The sequence below is a fragment of the Halictus rubicundus genome, chromosome 11 (assembly GCF_050948215.1).
Source record: "Halictus rubicundus isolate RS-2024b chromosome 11, iyHalRubi1_principal, whole genome shotgun sequence".
NCBI classification, from domain to species: domain Eukaryota; kingdom Metazoa; phylum Arthropoda; class Insecta; order Hymenoptera; family Halictidae; genus Halictus; species Halictus rubicundus.
Genome location: NC_135159.1, coordinates 3,393,405 through 3,413,018, shown reverse-complemented (window position 1 = coordinate 3,413,018; position 19,614 = coordinate 3,393,405). Strand labels below are relative to the sequence as shown.

Genomic DNA, 19,614 nt, shown 5'->3' with positions numbered 1-19,614 from the left:
ATCCACAACTGGATGGCACTGTGTCTTAACACATCTTGCGCGGGAAGCGACTAAAGTCGTTTCGTGCGGATTTCACATCTTGAGCGGGAAGCGACTAAAGTCGTTTTTCACGGATTATTTATGGATTATTGTTAACGATGGGTTTTTGTGATGTTTTTACAATAAAATCGGATAGACATGCGTTGCAAAAATACAAAACGTGCGTCGCAAGAATGAATGCAACACGGTAAGACTTTGGCGGCAAAGTGCCCGCGCAAGATGTGTTAACCCTCAGCACTCGAATGGCGACTGTAAGGCGCCACTAAAAATTCCTGTATCATTATTCAAAATATTTTTTACATTATTGAAGTTTGTATTTAATAAATTACTAAACATTTCAATACTCTACGAGTAAATTGCGCCATTTTCGTATGTATAGCATGAAAAAATAGAAGGGAAACATTCTAGGTCGAAAGAAATGTTTCGTTCTAGAGTTAAAATGGCTTCGAGTGCAAAGGGTTAATACTGAACCTACCACCACCGCACCGGTCGAATGGCCGACTTCAGACTTTTAATTTCACAATTATTGAAATTCTAAAGATGCTTTCGTTGGGAATGATTCTGATCTCGCACGAGATCTAAACGAATTCAATATTGTTACGTTTAGGTGTGGTATCAATTTGAAATTTTGTCTGTCTGCTGCACAACCGCGAAACGCAGCCATCGCCGGCTGTCAACCGCCGGTTTCGATGACTTCGCGGGTCACGGTGGCCAGGATCTGCGCTCTGAACCGGCCATGTGGTTCCGATCGATCCGGAGCCAGCGAACGGCGTCGGATCGGCTGTCGCGAGGAAGAATTTGGCAGAACCGACGCCGTTCGCAGAGCGTTGTCGTATAACGGGAGCCCGACAGTCTGCCAGAGGAGGAGCGTGTCTACATATAGAGGTGGCCGCGGCTCGGGAAACGATTCAGTCTCGTCGAAGCCACGCGACGAGAAATTCGACGAGAGAAGATCGTACGCGATATTCGCGTCCATCCGGTCCTCCGAGCAGGAAAGAACATTGGATCCTTTTCGGGTGACCTTGTGACACCTCCTCTGTGCGACCTCTCGCCCCTCGTTTCCTCGAGAAACTCTCACGGCGAAACGCTGTTCACGGTGAGTTGAACTCCGCACTGACACAAGTCTCTACAGTACACCGAAGCTGTTTCGGACCATCCATGACAACGCCAAAACGTGCGATCGAAACGTACCGGGATATGCTCGCGTTTATTACCGGGAACGCTTCCGTTGCTACCAACTATTTCCACCGTTGAGAATACAGCGATAAACTAATGATATTTCCTACAATGCGTATTTGTTTATTATAGCTGTGACACGTTCGGAAACGGAGCGCGCGTCGCGGCGTCTGGCGATCTTTGAACGCGGAATAATTGAAATTATCGTCGCGACTACTGTGTACACGGTTGATCCAGACCTAGACAACAATCTTATAATAGTACGATTAATTGTTTCATGAAAACGGTTTCCGTTTGGAATGATCGCGCGGAACAGAACGGGAACCGGATGTTAATTTCGCTTCGCACCAGACGAGAAGGACTGACAAGCCGGTTCCTCGGTATCAGAGAAATCCCTCAGGATCAGCGAGACTGAGTGAATCGGAACGACTCGCGGCGACGATTTACGACCGGCACGACTCGATTTACGATCGTTTCTTGCTCGACGGGCCCTCGGATCTACGATGCGACGTGTTTACGAACTGTAATTCACCGGTGTTTGCGATCGCGCCGTCGTATTTCATCGGACTCTAAGGCGACCGTCACCGAAACGATGATACGCGCTCCGTTTGCTTAGGACGAGCATCCGTAGAATTTCGAGAGTACACCCGATCGGTCCCCGGGACAGAAATCAATCCGGAAACGCGGACACCGATTTTTGCCCACCGGTAGCCGTGCGGTCGTAATCAAGCCCGAGCGTTTGTTCTATGCGGATCTTCATGCGAAATCGACAAAACACGAGTTAAATACGAGTGTCTTTTTTCCTTTAATAATATTAATAAATCGACAATGTTGCATTCAGAGTTGTGCTAATTCAATTACACAATTGAATTACATTCTATTTGAAATATATAGTAATTCGACTGCGTCGTAGCTGAATTACATAATTAAAACCTTTTAATTATTTTAATCAGATGTGTAATTGAAATAGAATGTAACGAAAATACAACTCTCCAAATTATAGCCCAGAACTTTGAAGAAGTATCATATATTTTTATGTTTTTCTTTCATATACTTGTTTGCTGTCTGTGCAGCGTATTTTATGTAATTTCATTACAAAGTATTTTATAGTTCTACTCCAATTTCAATTACGAATTACATTGTAATTTAATTGAATGAAGATCTGAATTATACATTACAATATGACTGAATTACAGTGTAATTAAATTAGTTTGTAATTATAACTCCTGGAGTAATTCTGCACAACTCTGGTTGCATTACTGTTCTCAAAGGCTTGTTTGTAATTAATGAAATTTTCTGCGATCTTCTGCGGGAATTATGCCTCTTCGACGAACATATCGACGCTCTAGTTTCAACTTAATAAAATCAATGGAAGCAGGAAGAAATTTCCGTTTCTTGCGATTGGTGCAAACAATTTTCATTTCGCATAAAGATCTGCCCGTGAAACTCTTCTGCGATAGATTTGACCATTAGACTGCAGATGTTCGTGCGAACAGAACTCTTTGCGAAATTAGATGTAAACAAGTGAACGATGGTGGAGTTTAACAGATGTTTTAGCGTAAATTATGGGCACGCGCAGTCTAATGGTTGCACCACGATTAACGGATCGATCGAACGATGGCATTCGAATTTTTCCACGATTGCGTTCTATGCTGAGCATGTGTACGGCGTAAATTTTCAGCGGACAGGCCGACTCGTCCGATAAATCACAGGCAGATATGGAGCAAGGTGGCGTCTCGATAATAACGCCGACCGGGATCACGGAAAATTCTGTAGGCAAATCGAAGACCATCGGGATCACGTTCAGCTCCAGACCGAGCCTGCAGGCCGCCAAGGAGAAGCTGAAGACTCCTTGTGAGTAGACCTGAAACGATTCGTTCGAATAAAATGTCTGCAACATTCATCGCTAGACTGGGGATTTTTATGGAAAATAAGAAATGTCTTGCGTTTCGGCGCGGGGAATGCGTATGGTAAATGGAGGGTCGGATGTTTTCGTATTCTGGAGAGATCGACAGCGCGAGGATCGCAACGATCACGCGGATCGAGAGCGTAACAGGTTGTCGGTGAAATGCTGGCGAGCGGGGAATGCAAAAGCAAACGGCGCGGCGCGAAGCGAAACAATGTCCCTCGTGGCCTGGAAAGAGTGATTCCGTTCGCCTCGTGATATCGAACGGGACGGGTACGGGACGGCCAATCACGTGATCCACGTTTCTCTCGTTTTCCACGTTCTAGATACTTTCGCGGAGAACTTTCTTTCCGCCGCTGCCACGCGGGAAACGTTCTCTTCGAGCGGGAGAGTCCGATCGTTGGTCAATTTTCGTGCCGAGCTGCGATTAGGATTCAGAATCGCCCCGAGGATCGCCTTCTCGCGATTACGAGACGCACGAGAGCGACCTACGATCCACGATCCACGATCCACGATCCACGGTTGCCACACCGGCGGCATTCCGGATCGCGGAGCTCTTTCTCCCTCGAGATCGTTGACCCCGCCGCTTCTTTATCGTTATTTATAAACTGCCTCTGAAAACGCTGCACTGCAACAATTTTGCTGATCGATGCTGGTCAAATTGAAATTGATTTTCGTAGATCATGCGGTGAAGGCGTACTGTAACTTTTGAAAGTTTTCTCCGTCTTCCATCTCTTCTATTGATAGAATTTTCAATAATTGTGGTCTGCGAAAAAAAGAGAAGCTTAACGATCTTGTTTTACAAAATAGTCACGAATTACTCGATTACGTTACCGAGGGTAAGTTGTTGATTCATCAAATAATCCTCAGCCATAGATTTTTCAAAACTGTGAAATTATCGCCGGTAGATGACGTGTCAATTTTCACAATAAATTGAAAATTATCTGAAAGAATCGATGCATCGATACCTAACTCAGAGGGTCAAAGATGAATATCTAGATCACCGTTCTCTCTTCCGGTTTCGCTTTCCCCCTGAAAAAATCGCCATAATCTCGAACCTGCGAAGCTAGCGGTCGAGTAAGAGCGCAGCATGTCGGCCGACAATCGCCTAATCACGCTAATTACCTTGCCCGTAATAGTTATCGGTCGACTAATTGGGGAATTGATTGCTCTTGAACCAGGCGCAGAACGAAACGCGAATGATACGATTTCATCGAAGAATATGCTATTTCGATAATTGGATTCAACTCGAAAACAAGATCCTAGATTAGAATATTACGTAGAAATTCGATCGAGACACTCGAGGCTAATAAATCTGTATCGCGAAGATCGATCAGAGATCTAGCATCGTGGAAAGTTCACTTCACAAGCAGATAATTCAATATACTAATCTTGGATCTGTTCATCGAATCCATTGTGTTGTTCTCCTCCTGCGTGCACAACATTGTTATCGTACGAGATAATTCGATTGGACTTTAATCGGTGAATATAGTTCACCTATTCGTTGTTGTTATAACCACGCGAAATCCACAGTCTATTAATGAAAGAGACGCGAGAATCTAGTGTACAGGTTCGATCACGAGGCGTAGGATAAGAGACCCAATTACTGTGCCTATACTAATTATACTTATTTTTAAAGCATAATGAATATGGAAAAGAGATATATAACATATGTATATTAATTGATTTTAATGAAAAAGATTTAATATCTCCTTTTTAATACTCATTATGCTTTCAATATGATTAATATAGACACAGTATTAGGTACCCCAACAGTAATTGGGTCCTTTAGCCTAGGACTGGGTAAAAGTTGCTGACGAATATGTATCGAGGTCCTCACTGTTTACAACGCAAAGTGGATCGGCTACAGAAGCCTGTCGGCTCCGGATAAACGGAACACGTATTTATGCGAACGGTAACGGTGGCAAGTGAGACAGTGGGTCAAGTTCTCGGTGAGCGGTCTGGGTCAACGAATCCTCTCAAGGTTCCACCTTTACCGTGTCATCATCTCGTCGACGACCCTAACGGTGTCTCTGGTCTACCAAGAATTTCCTGTTACCTTCCGTTCGACCTTTCCTGCTAGAAAAAACAGCCGAATCGTCCGCATTTCCTGGATGAATTGCCAGACGAATTTTCTTCTGTATTCTTTGGTGCAGCCTCGATGCAACGTTGCATTCCCAGCATCCTCTTCGGGCACATCGACCTTCCAGAATCTAGGTAGAAATTCGTTCAATTAATTCGTTCTATATGAAAGATTAGTGTACTCAATTATTAAAATTTACTTACCGCTCATAGAAAAGTTCCCGACGACTCAAATTAATTATTGTTAGACTGAAATAGTTCTGGGATGCATAATCCTCGCTGAAAGAAAAACGTTAATCGATATAAGTAAATTGACCCACCGGGAGCGGGACTCAATAAATTTTAATTGAACGCTAGAGCTGCTAGAAATTAATAAAACGGCCCACTTCTGATTATTTGTTGTATAATTAATATGCAAAGGCGCTTCCAAGAAAGGTACTAATGTTTTAGAAGTAGACTGACGATTTTATGCATTTATGGCAAAATCGGATGAGTGAAAAATGTAAATATATTAAATGAATGTTATTCTATTATGTTTGTTTTAGTCAAATTGTTGAAAGCAGAAATAGATCTGTATTTAGCTTCTTAACACTTAGATAATGAGTAGTTCTAGCGTCGACAGAGTATAATTCCATCGATTCCATTTCTTTTTCTCCAAATCGGAGTGTCGTGTAAAAACAAATTCTTCCTTATCGATCGAGGGTAACGGAGAAAGAGAGGCGAGAAAAAAAGTTGGCCTCCTAAGGAAGAGATGGCGCTCGAATGGCCGTGAGAGGGTCGTTAATTAAGAACGACGGTCGCCGGCGGGCTTCCCAAGCCCGAGGCCTTTCACTATTTTCTAAATCCAGCCGGGCGTTACTTTCTCGATCCACAATTACGAGTAACTTTCATTGTAATTACCGGCAACACCCAGCTACCTTTACTGCTCCGCAATTCCATTTACAATTTACAATTAAGACGGAGAAAGATATTCGTTTCCTCTTGAAGAGAAAACTGCATCTTTTTGCCCGGCCACTTCCTCCTTTCTGAAAAATTATACAAAACACTAATGAGATCTTTTAGAAATGGAATATCATGGAAAAACGACAATGGCTCGAGAGGGACATACGTTAAAAAATAAAAGAACAAAAAAGCGACCGAAAGAAAAATACTCAGAGTTTCCTGTATTATTGGATAAAGAAAAGATTGTTAATTTTTCTATGTTTGATGGAAATAATATGAATCGACAGCTAACTTTTAAAAGACGCGAAAAACCACATGCCACGGAGCGTAAACGCTCACTCGTTTAACTAAAAGAAAAAGACAAGCATTGCGCGATAGATAGTGGCGTTTGGTAACAATTTTTCTGCTCGATGTTATCGGGCCGATTTGCGTCATGGATTTATATAATCGTTGAAGTAATTCGTTGCATATGGATAGCGGTGTAAAACACGATTTCGTCAAAAACAAAAAGAAAGAACGACGCTTTAGTAGCCATGTTCGCAGCTCTATCGAATAGATCGGTAAATCGGTTCGTAGAATAGAAATCGATAATGGTTCCTCGCGAGAATCTGACCCGCCTTGATCTCTCGGCGAAACGATGGCTCATTACGCAAACGATTATTTTTCAGAGGTCAGGCGAGTTAGAATCCCGGCCACCGGAAGTGGTTTGACCTAATGATAATCAAACACCAACTGGACGGGAATGTTAACCTTTCGACAAAAACGAGACAGCCACAATCAAATATTCCTGTATAAATATTCATCGTTTTCATCAGCCGGTATTTCGAAGTACGAGTTCGACAGATAGCAGCGAGTTTGAGTACCGGGTTCGAATAATTTCGGAGATTAGATATTATTCATGACAATGAATAAAACACTTAACACTAGAACTACCGAGCAATAAACGAGACTGACGTATATTACTTTGTAACAGTGACAAGACTGTGCCCATTCAGACTTCATACAACTTTTATTATAATATGTGCTTCAATGAAGGGGTTCATTAAAAAATTTCCGATGAAAACATTTTTACAATTTCAGTAATTGTAAAAGGAAAAATTAGGAAACAGTCATTTTGACTGGTCCGGTAGTTCTAGTGTTAAAACAGGGTTTCGAACAGCATTTAGCGGTTTGTATCGCGCTTTTTTTTTTAATTCGACTGTTTGCGAAATGAACGCGTTGTATATAGTGCGAACGATCAAATCTGAAATCGGCAGAGATTCGCACGATGGAAGAGCAGCGAACCGATTCTGCAGGAAGCTTCAGCGATTCGGGAAGCCGATTCGATCATCGCGGATGATCGCTGTCGCTCCAGACACGCTGGATTCGCCTAATGGAAATTGCGTGTGACACGTGTTGCCTTCTAATCGTGTACGGTTGACACACGGTTAATCACGGGAACTCTGCAGCAACTCCGTGATTCCGGAGCAAGCCTAACCTCGGCTCGCGCGGACTCGCCGGGGCCAAGTTCGCCAAATGATCTATCACAAAGTTAGGAGAATTTTCGCCGGTGATCTAACACCGTTCGCTACGGATCCTGGATTTTCGCCGATGAATTACGGTAGAATCTTCGGAGCTCGATGTCTCTGCCGATTTCCGAACGGAATCCGAGTTTGCTATGTGAGAAACGCTGCTTGCTGTAATCGAGTTCTCGTCTGAAAGATAACAGTCTTAATTCCGGACGATTCTGCCTAATCGAGGAGAACGAGGATATTTTACGTGAATTGTTGAAAGTCTTGCTCGGCCGAAGAATTTCAATTAAACGGTCGCTAGATTTTCGTTGAAAAATTGCTCGTGTTCAAACTGTTGTAACTTTCTGAAAAAACGTAGAGTATTCGTTCTGGTCTCATTTTAAAGTTTGAACCTTCCATTTTCGGAATCCGTTGTTCGTTTGACAAAATTGTTCACTCTATCTTACCGGGGTGAGGAAGCGAACTTTCATTTCGAAAATATTGCAGATTCAAACGTTCGCATAGAAATTAAAAATTTGTTTCATAAATAAAACTAGTGTAGATTCGAAGATTGAAGTCTTGCCTTTGAAATGAGCCCTCGATGGTCGCTGTATGATTTTTGTTGGCCGAGTTATCGAACGAAAATTGTGCTGGCAACATGCGGGCGAGTATTCCCGAATAGCTTTGAAAAATTGTTAACTCACCTGATCGTAATTTACTCGAATAAATAGCAGGAAAAGAGTTCGTTTAATCGGCGGAAATTTCGAGATATTTCAGGCTGTTTAAGATTAGAACTAAGCAGTTGGCGCAAAGTGGGAAATGATTATGCTTGATGGTTACCTAACGCTGTCTCGGTTTCCTGTCGAGGGAGGCGAGGACTCGAGGCAGTCAGGAACCCTGGAACTTCCACGCAGATTCTCGCTTGACCCTTAAGGCGGTGGGCACGGCTCAAGATTGTGTGAGTGCATCCCCTCCCTAGTTCCGCACACGTACCCGAGTTTTGCAAGGGTACGGGAGGCCCGCTCTCATTTGTTAACAATGCAAAAATAGTACTGTTCTGTAGTCAAAATCGCTAGATAAAAGTTCAATCTAGGGTGAAAAGGTCCTCAGAAGTCGTACTTTTGCGTTTTTTAGCCGTAATTTGCAATATTCAGCAGCATACTGCTTAATCGAGTGACATTATCGTAAATATCGAGAGATTCAGAGCTCGTATGGAGTTCGTTGGACCTTTCCACCCTAGCGGGAACATATAGGAACTCAATGCCACGCCGATCACGTTGTATGCTTACGTATCAAACAAATGAAAGCGGGCACCCAGAAAAATTAGATCATTGAGTATTTCATCAAAATATAGTTCCGACATTTTTCGCTACGAGCGCTGTACTATGTTCCCGATCTGTCTCATCGTCAGTAGTCACTGTATCGGTAAAACAGAGGCCTATAAGAGCATGCGCGTGTACGTGTGCGACGGCGATCGCAAGGGTCCGGGATGCCTGGAAATATTTCCCAATAATGCAGAGACGGGACTTTTCCATAGTGAAAAGAGCTAGATAAAGGTTCAATCTAGGGTGGAAAGGTCCTCAGAAGTCCTACTTTTGCGTCATCGAGAAATGATTAGCTATATTCGGCAGCATGTTGTCCGCCAGAGAGGCCTGTAGGAGCATGAGCGGCGCGTCAACATGGATGGCGCTGTCGTAGCTTCGTTCGAATAGCCGTGCCGTGGCACACTCACACACCGCCTGATCAGCGTGTACGTGTGCCGACGGCGATCGCAAGGGTCAGGGATGCCTGGAAATATTTCCCAATAATGCAGTCACGGGACTTGTCAATGGTGAAAAGAGCTAGATGAAAGTTCTATCTAGGGTGGAAAGGTCCTCAGAAGTCGTACTTTTGCATCATCGAGAAACGGTTAGCAATATTCGGCAGCACGTCGTTTCTCAGGGAGGCTATGGAAACTGACATGGCGGCACACTCACACACCGCCTGGTCGGCGTGTACGTGTGCCGACGGCGATCGCAAGGGTCCGGGATGCCTGGAAATATTTCCCAATAATGCAGCGACGGGACTTTTCCATAGTGAAAAGAGCTAGATAAAGGTTCAATCTAGGGTGAAAAGGTCCTCAGAAGTCCTACTTTTGCGTCATCGAGAAATGATTAGCTATATTCGGCAGCATGTTGTCCGCCAGAGAGGCCTGTAGGAGCATGAGCGGCGCGTCAACGTGGATGGCGCTGTCGTAGCTTCGTTCGAATAGCCGTGCGGCGGCACACTCACACACCGCCTGATCAGCGTGTACGTGTGCCGACGGCGATCGCAAGGGTCAGGGATGCCTGGAAATATTTCCCAATAATGCAGTCACGGGACTTGTCAATGGTGAAAAGAGCTAGATGAAAGTTCTATCTAGGGTGGAAAGGTCCTCAGAAGTCGTACTTTTGCATCATCGAGAAACGGTTAGCAATATTCGGCAGCACGTCGTTTCTCAGGGAGGCTATGGAAACTGACATGGCGGCACACTCACACACCGCCTGGTCGGCGTGTACGTGTGCCGACGGCGATCGCAAGGGTCAGGGATGCCTGGAAATATTTCCCAATAATGCAGTCACGGGACTTGTCAATGGTGAAAAGAGCTAGATGAAAGTTCTATCTAGGGTGGAAAGGTCCTCAGAAGTCGTACTTTTGCATCATCGAGAAATGGTTAGCAATATTCGGCAGCACGTCGTTTCTCAGGGAGGCTATGGGAACTGACATGGCGGCACACTCACACACCGCCTGGTCGGCGTGTACGTGTGCCGACGGCGATCGCAAGGGTCTAGGATGCCACTAACCATTTCCCAATAATGCAGAGACGGGACTTTTTCATAGTGAAAAGCGCTTTAGCCAATTAGCATCTTGGAAGGTTGGATAATACAAGGATGTGAATTTTCAGTAATGGCACTAGATAAAAAGATCAACCTGACATGCTGAATCCCTCAAAAATCCCTAAAAATTATTGTTCGCGAAATGTAACAAATAGTTGGGCAAACTATATTTATCAATTGATTTTTTCTAGTTTTTATCTCCAGATAAAAATGAATATATTCGAAATATTTTCTGTAAAAATTTGATTTCAATATCTCTAATGGTTTGAAAGCAACCTGTTGCGAATTAGTATCTTGCGTCGATGGCCCGCTCCATAACATTGACACTGGAGGGTGTCATAAATTAGCCCTCCCACGACACTGTCCCGCCGAAGACGAAAGAACTTTCCTGTAACCTCAGTGCAAAACACAGTCATTCTCTAAAGTCTGAAACATTGCCGCTTCGCACGAATGTACGATTGCCTAGTAAATATGATCCAAATTATATCATGTTTGGTGTCAATTTTATCAGGAAAATTACACGAATGTGTTGAGAGAAGTTTCATGAATATATTATGAAAAACAAAAGAATTGGGACATTGCATTAGTATTGTTTCACCGATATACCTGACCCCGCATAATGTTACACTCTTCGGCGGTCTAGCTTCTAGCCCCTTCGAAGGGTAGACACTTGGGCGCGTCATAAATTGGCCCTTCTCCGATAGTGTCCAGCCAAAGACGAAAGAGCTGGCATGCAGCCTCGGTGCGAAACACAGTCATTCTCTGAAATCTGAAACATCGTCGCTCCGAACAAATGTACGAATGCGTAGTAAATATGATACAAATTATACCATGTTTGGTATCATTTTTATCAGAAACATTCCACGAATGTGTTGAGAGAGGTTTCAGGAAAAAATAAGGAAAAACAAAAAAATGATGACATTGCATTAGTATTGTCTCACCGATGTACCTGACCCATGTTACACCCAACGACCGGCACACCGAACGGCCAGGCCGACTACGCTTGCAATGTTCCGCATTTTATATGGATTTCTGTATGCATTGTCTGGCCGGCCTGACGGTACGCGGGGTCCGAGAGTTTCTGCGTTTTTATGAAATACATAATGGTAATAACGGTACTTCATTCATAACTTATAACGTAACTTTTAATATACTTGGTTTTTTTTATAATTACAGTAGGTATATTTAGCAAACATGTGCATAATCTTTATTTGCATTAAATTTTGTATTAAATTAAATTAAATTAAATTAAATTAAATTAAATTAAATTAAATTAAATTAAATATTTCTGGAATTCCGACGAATTTGTTTCGAATGAAGTTGCATACGTATCGATAATATCATTAAAATATCCTCACGAAGTTACCGCACTCCTCAAAAAATTGTCATACTTTACCTTCTTGTCATACCTTCTAGGCGTATGTAACTTCGTAAGTATATTTTAATGATATTATCAATACGCAGAGTTGGGCAAAATAGTTATCGAAATAAAAATTTCGAATAACGAATGAAAGATAAAAAAATTTGTATTAAAATTTGAAAGTTAAAATTACAATCTCATTAAAGACGGTCCAAATGCTCTAGATAAGCTCTAGAAGTCATTCGTATTAACAATATTGTTCTGATTAAAAACATAAAAGCATAAAAAAATAAAAGCATGTATTAATAAATAGATTAAAAACATGAAGCATCATTTGGACTGTCTTTAATGAGATTGTAATTTTTATCGTAACATTACGTATCGGTGAAATTTGTCCTAATCCCACAGGCATTCTGTGCCCCTTAGCTCTTTTATCTGGGGTTATATTGGGAGGGCTAGTTTCTGACACCCTCAAGCGTGTACCTGTCGAAAGACCCAGAAGCTAGACCGCCGAAGGGTGTAACATTGTGCAAGGTCAGGTATATCGGTAAGACAATCCCGATGGAATGTCATAATCTTTTTTGTTTTCCATTATTTTTTCATGAAACCTCTCTCAACACATTTGTGGAATGTTTCTGATAAAAATGACACCAAACATGGTATAATTTGTATCATATTTACTACGCATTCGTACATTTGTTCGAAGCGACGATGTTTCAGATTTCAGAGAATGACTGTGTTTCGCACCGAGGCTGCATGCCAGCTCTTTCGTCTTCGGCAGGACACTATCGGAGAACGGGTAATTTATGACGCCCCCAAGTGTCTACCTTTCAAAGGGGCCAGAAGCTAGACCGCCGAAGAGTGTAACATTATGCGGGGTCAGGTATATCGGTGAGACAATACTAATGCAATGTCCCAATTCTTTTGTTTTTCATAATATATTCATGAAACTTCTCTCAACACATTCGCGTCATTTTCCTGATAAAATTGACACCAAACATGATATAATTTGGATCATATTTACTAGGCAATCGTACATTCGTGCGAAGCGGTGATGTTTCAGACTTTAGAGAATGACTGTGTTTTGCACCGAGGTTACAGGAAAGTTCTTTCGTCTTCGGCGGGACAGTGTCGTGGGAGGGCTAATTTATGACACCCTCCAGTGTCAATGTCACGGCACGGAGTTATAGAAAGCAAATTTTTACTGAAAATATTTAGAATGCGTTCACTTGTATCTAGAGATAAAAACTAGAAAAGAATCATTTATTTAAATATAGTTTGTCAAACCATTTGTTACATTTCGCAAACAATAATTTTTACGGATTTTCGAGGGATTCAGCATGTTAGGTTGATCCTTTTATCTAGTGCGAATCATTACTGAAAATTCACATCCCTGTATTATAGAGAAATGGGTTGCGGAATTCCAGACCCTTCCAGCCCTCGTAGGCACACGTACACGCCGACCAGGCGGTGTGTGAGTGTGCCGCCATGTCAGTTCCCATAGCCTCCCTGAGAAACGACGTGCTGCCGAATATTGCTAACCATTTCTCGATGATGCAAAAGTACGACTTCTGAGGACCTTTCCACCCTAGATAGAACTTTCATCTAGCTCTTTTCACCATTGACAAGTCCCGTGACTGCATTATTGGGAAATATTTCCAGGCATCCCTGACCCTTGCGATCGCCGTCGGCACACGTACACGCTGATCAGGCGGTGTGTGAGTGTGCCGCGGCACGGCTATTCGAACGAAGCTACGACAGCGCCATCCACGTTGTCGTACGTCCGTACATTCTCTCTTCCTCTGTTTTACCAATACAGTGTGTTGCTCGATACTGAACTTTGGAAAACGTTCCTAGCTCCCCTACTGGACAGAAATGTTACTATTTAGCTTCCTCTAGCGGCCGTTCGTTCTTTCATAGCGTGACGATCATTATTGTGTCGGGGCATTTGGAGCTTGCCCTGGTCAGGTTCGGTTCCCTCCCCTTAACACCGTTAGTTTACGGGGTAATCACGTTCCAGCAAGTTCCCTGGGCCGAAAGTTCAAAAGTGCGGCTGCTTCGACTCGCAGGGTCGCTCGCCGTGCTCTCTCCCTCTCGCCCCGCAAACCTGGCTCGAGACACTTGTTATTATCATCGTGTCGCCTTCGCTGGTCCTTCATTTACATAATCGTTTCCACTTTTTGTCGGCCCTACACAAATTTAATTACCCCGAAAACGATTTCCATTAAATTCTCTACGAATTTATCACCTGGATGGTTAGACAAATTTTCAATTATTCACATTATACGACAAAGTGTTCTGTGAAATTTCTTTAGAAGAATTGGTAGATTAGATTCTCATAGAGCTCCACGCCTTGTCGACAGTTGTAATAATTGTGCATCTTTTATTTTCTGGAGGACTTGCCCGAGACTGGTAAATTTCTCTAGAAATTCTGTGAAATTTCTTTAGAAGAATTGATAGATCAGATCCACATAGAGCTCCATGCCTTGTCGACAGTTGTAATAATTGTCCATCTTTTATTTTCTGGAGGACTTGCCCGAGACTGGTAAATTTCTCTAGAAATTCTGTGAAATTTCTTTAGAAGAATTGATAGATCAGATCCACATAGAGCTCCACGCCTTGTCGACAGTTGTAATAATTGTCCATCTTTTATTTTCTGGAGGACTTGCCCGAGACTGGGAAATTTTTCTAGAAATTTTGTGAAATTTCTTTAGAAGAATTGATAGATCAGATCCACATAGAGCTCCACGCCTTGTCGACAGTTGTAATAATTGTCCATCTTTTATTTTCTGGAGGACTTGCCCGAGACTGGTAAATTTCTCTAGAAATTCTGTGAAATTTCTTTAGAAGAATTGATAGATCAGATCCACATAGAGCTCCACGCCTTGTCGACAGTTGTAATAATTGTCCATCTTTTATTTTCTGGAGGACTTGCCCGAGACTGGGAAATTTTTCTAGAAATTTTGTGAAATTTCTTTAGAAGAATTGATAGATCAGATCCACATAGAGCTCCACGCCTTGTCGACAGTTGTAATAATTGTCCATCTTTTATTTTCTGGAGGACTTGCCCGAGACTGGGAAATTTTTCTAGAAATTCTGTGAAATTTCTTTAGAAGAATTGATAGATCAGATCCACATAGAGCTCCACGCCTTGTCGACAGTTGTAATAATTGTCCATCTTTTATTTTCTGGAGGACTTGCCCGAGACTAGGAAATTTCTCTAGAAATTCTGTGAAATTTCTTTAGAAGAATTGATAGATCAGATCCACATAGAGCTCCATGCCTTGTCGACAGTTGTAATAATTGTCCATCTTTTATTTTCTGGAGGACTTGCCCGAGACTGGGAAATTTCTCTATTAATTCTGTGAAATTTCTTTAGAAGAATTGAAAGATCAGATCCACATAGAGCTCCACGCCTTGTCGACAGTTGTAACAATAGTCCATCTTTTATTTTCTGGAGGACTTGCCCGAGACTGGGAGCTGAAATTATATTTAAAAGCCGTTGAACATACTGAACAGTGTTTCTACCGTACATTAAATGTAATAGTAATTGTATATGGACCCAGATTTACCAATAGAGCTACCCGTTTGGTCCACAGGGCTGAGAAACCTGATGAAAGAAGATGCCACCGGCTGGGAGATCCTGATGTCAGCTCTCGCCGAGCTCGTTGGCACTGCTCTCTTGGTGTTCATCGGATGCACCGGGTGCATCGGCAGCCTGGGTGTCGCGCCTAGTGTCGTGCAGCTTTCCTTGACCTTCGGCCTCGCTGTTCTGACCGCTATACAGGTAACGAAAATCTCAGCGAACCCTGGCAGTATTTGTCCTGAGACTTGTCGCTAAGTACTTCTTACAGAATAAGATGGATGTAACCATGGTCTTGGCACGTTCTGTGAATATCTTGTGTTCCAGTGTGTGGGGCACATCAGTGGCGCGCACATCAACCCTTGCATCACGCTGGCCGCGATGGTGTTGGGCACGAAATCGCTTCCGATGACGGCTGTGTACATCCTGGCGCAGTGCATAGGCGCCCTGGTCGGTTATGGTTTCCTCGTGGTACGCAAAACCTCTTCTCACAAGGGAACGGACGCCGCTTATTCATTCGATCGTTTAATTAGAAGAATGAACAATGCATCCAGTGTTCCCTCATTAATGTGGATGTTTATGCAAAATATTCTTTTCCTCTTTAACGATTTGAAAAAGGTGCAAACAGTTGCTCCTACTGGTTTTTGTCAGAAATGCATAAAATCTGCAGTCTACTTAGAATCTGTGCTTCTGACAAGTTTCAAGGCTTTAATCTTTTGTTCCCGGTAACAGCTGATCACCCCCCAGGAGCTGATTTACTCTTCAACGCCCGACACAGGAGCCTCGTTCTGCATGACCGACGTCAACGCGAACCTGTCGACGATGCAGGGTTTCACCGCAGAGGCCCTAGCCACGGGGATCCTCGTGTTGTTCGCTTGCGGTATCTGGGACCACCGGAACTCGAGGAACTCGGACTCGGTGCCGATCAGATTCGGCCTTTGCATCACTGTTCTCTGCATCGTCTTCATCCCTTACACCGGATGCAGTCTGAACCCTGCGAGGACTCTGGGCCCGGCTGTCTGGAACGGATACTGGAGCAATCATTGGGTGTTCTGGCTGGGACCCATCACCGGAGCTTTGGTAGCCTCGCTGATGTACCGGCTACTCTTCCTGGACAACAGGAACAAGTTCGATGGGAACGGAAGCCTTCAGCCTGTCGAGACATAAGGAGGTAAGTCGATCTTTCATCGTACCATTCAGTAGAGTCCCCGAAGAAAACTCCTTGTGATAAGTTTCAAATCGGTACCCCTACTACAAGGGTAGTTGTAGGATGAACACACACAACTGTGAATTTTTCACTGCAAAATCGATTTTTAAAAAATTTCCGATTTTATATTAAACTTACCTGATGATCGCGTTTATATTATTATGGTGGTCGCGTCTTACCTTGGATAACATTTTTATAAAAATTCAGTAATGAGTCATCGTTGAAAGGAACGTCCTCAATTTTCTTCAGATCTTTTTATAGAACGCATCGTAGTTAACACTAGAACGACCGGAGCAGTCAAAATGGCTGCTTCCTAATTTTTTCTTTTACAATTACTGAGATTGTAAAAATGTTTTCATCGGAAATTTTTTAATGAATCTCTTCGTTGAAGCACATATTACAATAAAAGTTGTATGAAGTCTGAATGGGCACAGTCTTGTCACTGTTACAAAGCAATATACGTCAGTCGCATTTATTGCTCGGTCGTTCTAGTGTTAATAAAATGAAAAATCGATTTCTCCTTTACTTTTTTTGTAGCATTCCAGTGGTTCATGGTTCGCAACTCGGACGAGAAATCCTGATCGCGCTCTCTTCTCTCTCCGTTTCCCTCTGTCGGATCGGAAAGCCGGAAGCGGAGCTGGCTCTCCGGCAGGTGGTGATCTCGAAGAAAAGTGTGGGGGACAGCCTTCTCTTGGTCTCTGTTGGGGGAAGCTGAAGAATGCGCCGCGCGAGGAGGACTTCTCTGACTGACCCTAGATTATTCGCTCGTGTACAAACTGTTCAACAAGTTAATTTATCATGCGATATCATATCGTCGTGGAAACCAACGCGACGATATTTTGCGGAGGCGATACTTTTACCTGAGTTCGAGTAGATATACAAAATAAGTTATTTCGAAAATTTTTTAATATAGAGCGGGCGTGGCGATTGTACGTTCGGCGTGTCCTGTTCACGTTTCAGAAGTACTTGATCGATTGGAGTAATATTTCCTAAAGACGTTGATTTTCCTCGATAAATTAGATTCTGCTAGCAGACTAACCACAGTCTGAGGATCATTGTTGTCGGCATCGAGACCACGCCCACGTTGAAACTGCATTCGTCGATCCACGTGCATTCATATCAGCGAAATCGAGAAATAAGCTTCTTCAGGAGCATTTCCATACCGCACGTAGGGCGTGGCGTCCACAGTGGTGGGAGGATCGTGGGCGTGGTCTGTCGACGTTTACCTCCACAATTATGTAACCGATTCGAATAGATCTTCCTTGTAATGCTAGATTCCGCCAGGTGTAGCAAACGAGAAGAATCGCGAACCGCCGGAAACAGAACTTTAAGATCAGATTTGTGAGGATTGCGGCAGACCACGCCCACGAGCTCTCAGAAACCGATCCCGGCGCGTCCAGAACGGTGTTAGCCGGGGATGGGTGAACAATATTCGCGGGAAAACCGTTGCTCCGTGGTCGCCGGTTTTTTCAGCGTAACGCCGGGCCGCGCGCAGGCTCGTCGGACCACGAGCTCGTCGCTCGTTAGGTTGTCCTTTCCGGGAGACAACGATGATCCCTCTATCCGGCGCACCGCCCCGAGGAACCGGCGTTGAAGCAGCGGATTCCGCGTGGAAATTCGAAATAACGGAATTAGTGGCGCGCGTCCCGGAAATTACCCGCGGCGGTGTCGCTCGCGGAAACTTTTAATTGTGCCCCGGCTTGTGTGCCGCGAGCATGCTCGCCGTTTCCAGCTGCATCGACCCCTTGTTCGACCGTAGCCGGCATGCAGTCGCTGGCTTTGCGAGCGAGTAACAGAGGCGGTAAGCTTCCAGACTGAGGACACGCCGCGCCGTAGAAATAAATTTGATACGTTTTATCAAACCTTCTAGTTTCTTCACTTCTTCTCCGTCCTCTTCTTCGATCCAATCCTTTCACCTACAACAGAATACTCGTTAATTCATACGAACAACTAGACTAACTATTATTACGTATTAAGACGATTAACGCTAAATCTGCAAGCGCCGATCAAGTTCACCGGTTCCGGATTATTTATTTTGGAATTGCACCCTCGTCTTCCCCACCCGTGGCTAGACCTCCTGTGAACAAATTCCCAATTCTTCAGGGCAACGCGACCTCAGCCCTTGACTTCGCTTGGAACACGTTCGCGGTAACATACATAATTGGATTACCAGCAACACTATCGCGGAAAATGCATTATCCATTAAGGCGCGATCTTATTCAATCGTGCTGTTTAATATTTATGAACGCGTATATTTTACCGTGCTATTCTTAAATTATGGAAATGCCTGTTTAACGGGTTAATGAGATTCCGAGCGTAGAGCGCCGAGTGTCCGATCATTGCTTCGACCTTTCGAAAACAATTTCTCTCGTTCGACTGGATCCGTCAACGTCCCGGTACGCTAATTAATCGCTAGATATATAGTCTCGGCAATTAATCACTCAACGCTCGTTTCTGACTGTCGTTCCTCGAATTTCTGGTGCCACGCGACGCGTCATTGCGACTGTTTGTTGAATATCAAATGCTTAGTAGAATAAGATTGTTGAATACAAAACATATTCTACTAAAAAACGCAAGCAATTTCTTAACTGAAATTGAATTTTCATTTCTCTCGAATAAGAAGTGTTTCGTTGCGCACCTTTCACAAAGAGCTAATGCTACGGGATTACGAAACGAAGAAGATGCCAATGCATAGCTGTTAACCCATTTGCATCATTAGCGTATATATACGCTCAATTTTCCTGGTCACTATCACCGGAGCGTACATATATATACGCTCAATTTATGTTTCCTTATAATGCTGAAACATGAAGTTCTTTCACTTGTAGTCATTTTTGAATAAAGGCCTTCCTTTCATATTTCTTTACGACGCGAATGGGTTAATACTAGTGAATAAATAACATTCACACGGGCAAAACGGAGTTCTAGTTGTTACGCGGTGCGACCGCGGTACGTGATCGGCGGCATCAAATCC

At 43.4% G+C, this 19,614-nt stretch overlaps 1 protein-coding gene across 1 annotated transcript; it reads left to right on the top strand.

The window, feature by feature from the left end:
* Window positions 1-895: 895 nt before the first annotated feature.
* On the top strand, window positions 896-18,529 carry LOC143358588 (aquaporin AQPcic-like). The gene is made up of 6 exons (XM_076795807.1): window positions 896-1,135; window positions 2,897-3,069; window positions 15,450-15,637; window positions 15,761-15,904; window positions 16,166-16,604; window positions 17,178-18,529. The coding sequence occupies exons 2-5, from the start codon at window positions 2,934-2,936 to the stop codon at window positions 16,598-16,600; spliced, it is 903 nt and encodes a 300-aa protein (XP_076651922.1). The 5' UTR covers window positions 896-1,135; window positions 2,897-2,933; the 3' UTR covers window positions 16,601-16,604; window positions 17,178-18,529.
* The last annotated feature ends 1,085 nt before the right edge of the window (window positions 18,530-19,614 follow it).

What these genes read in the sequence shown, in the direction of transcription:
- LOC143358588 (XM_076795807.1), top strand. Translation starts at nt 2,934, where the DNA reads ATGGAGCAAGGTGGCGTCTCGATAATAACGCCGACCGGGATCACGGAA. An exon ending in GGAGAAGCTGAAGACTCCTT is followed by an intron (nt 3,070 to 15,449) that starts GTGAGTAGACCT and finishes TTTGGTCCACAG; the next exon opens with GGCTGAGAAACCTGATGAAA. An exon ending in CTGTTCTGACCGCTATACAG is followed by an intron (nt 15,638 to 15,760) that starts GTAACGAAAATC and finishes CTTGTGTTCCAG; the next exon opens with TGTGTGGGGCACATCAGTGG.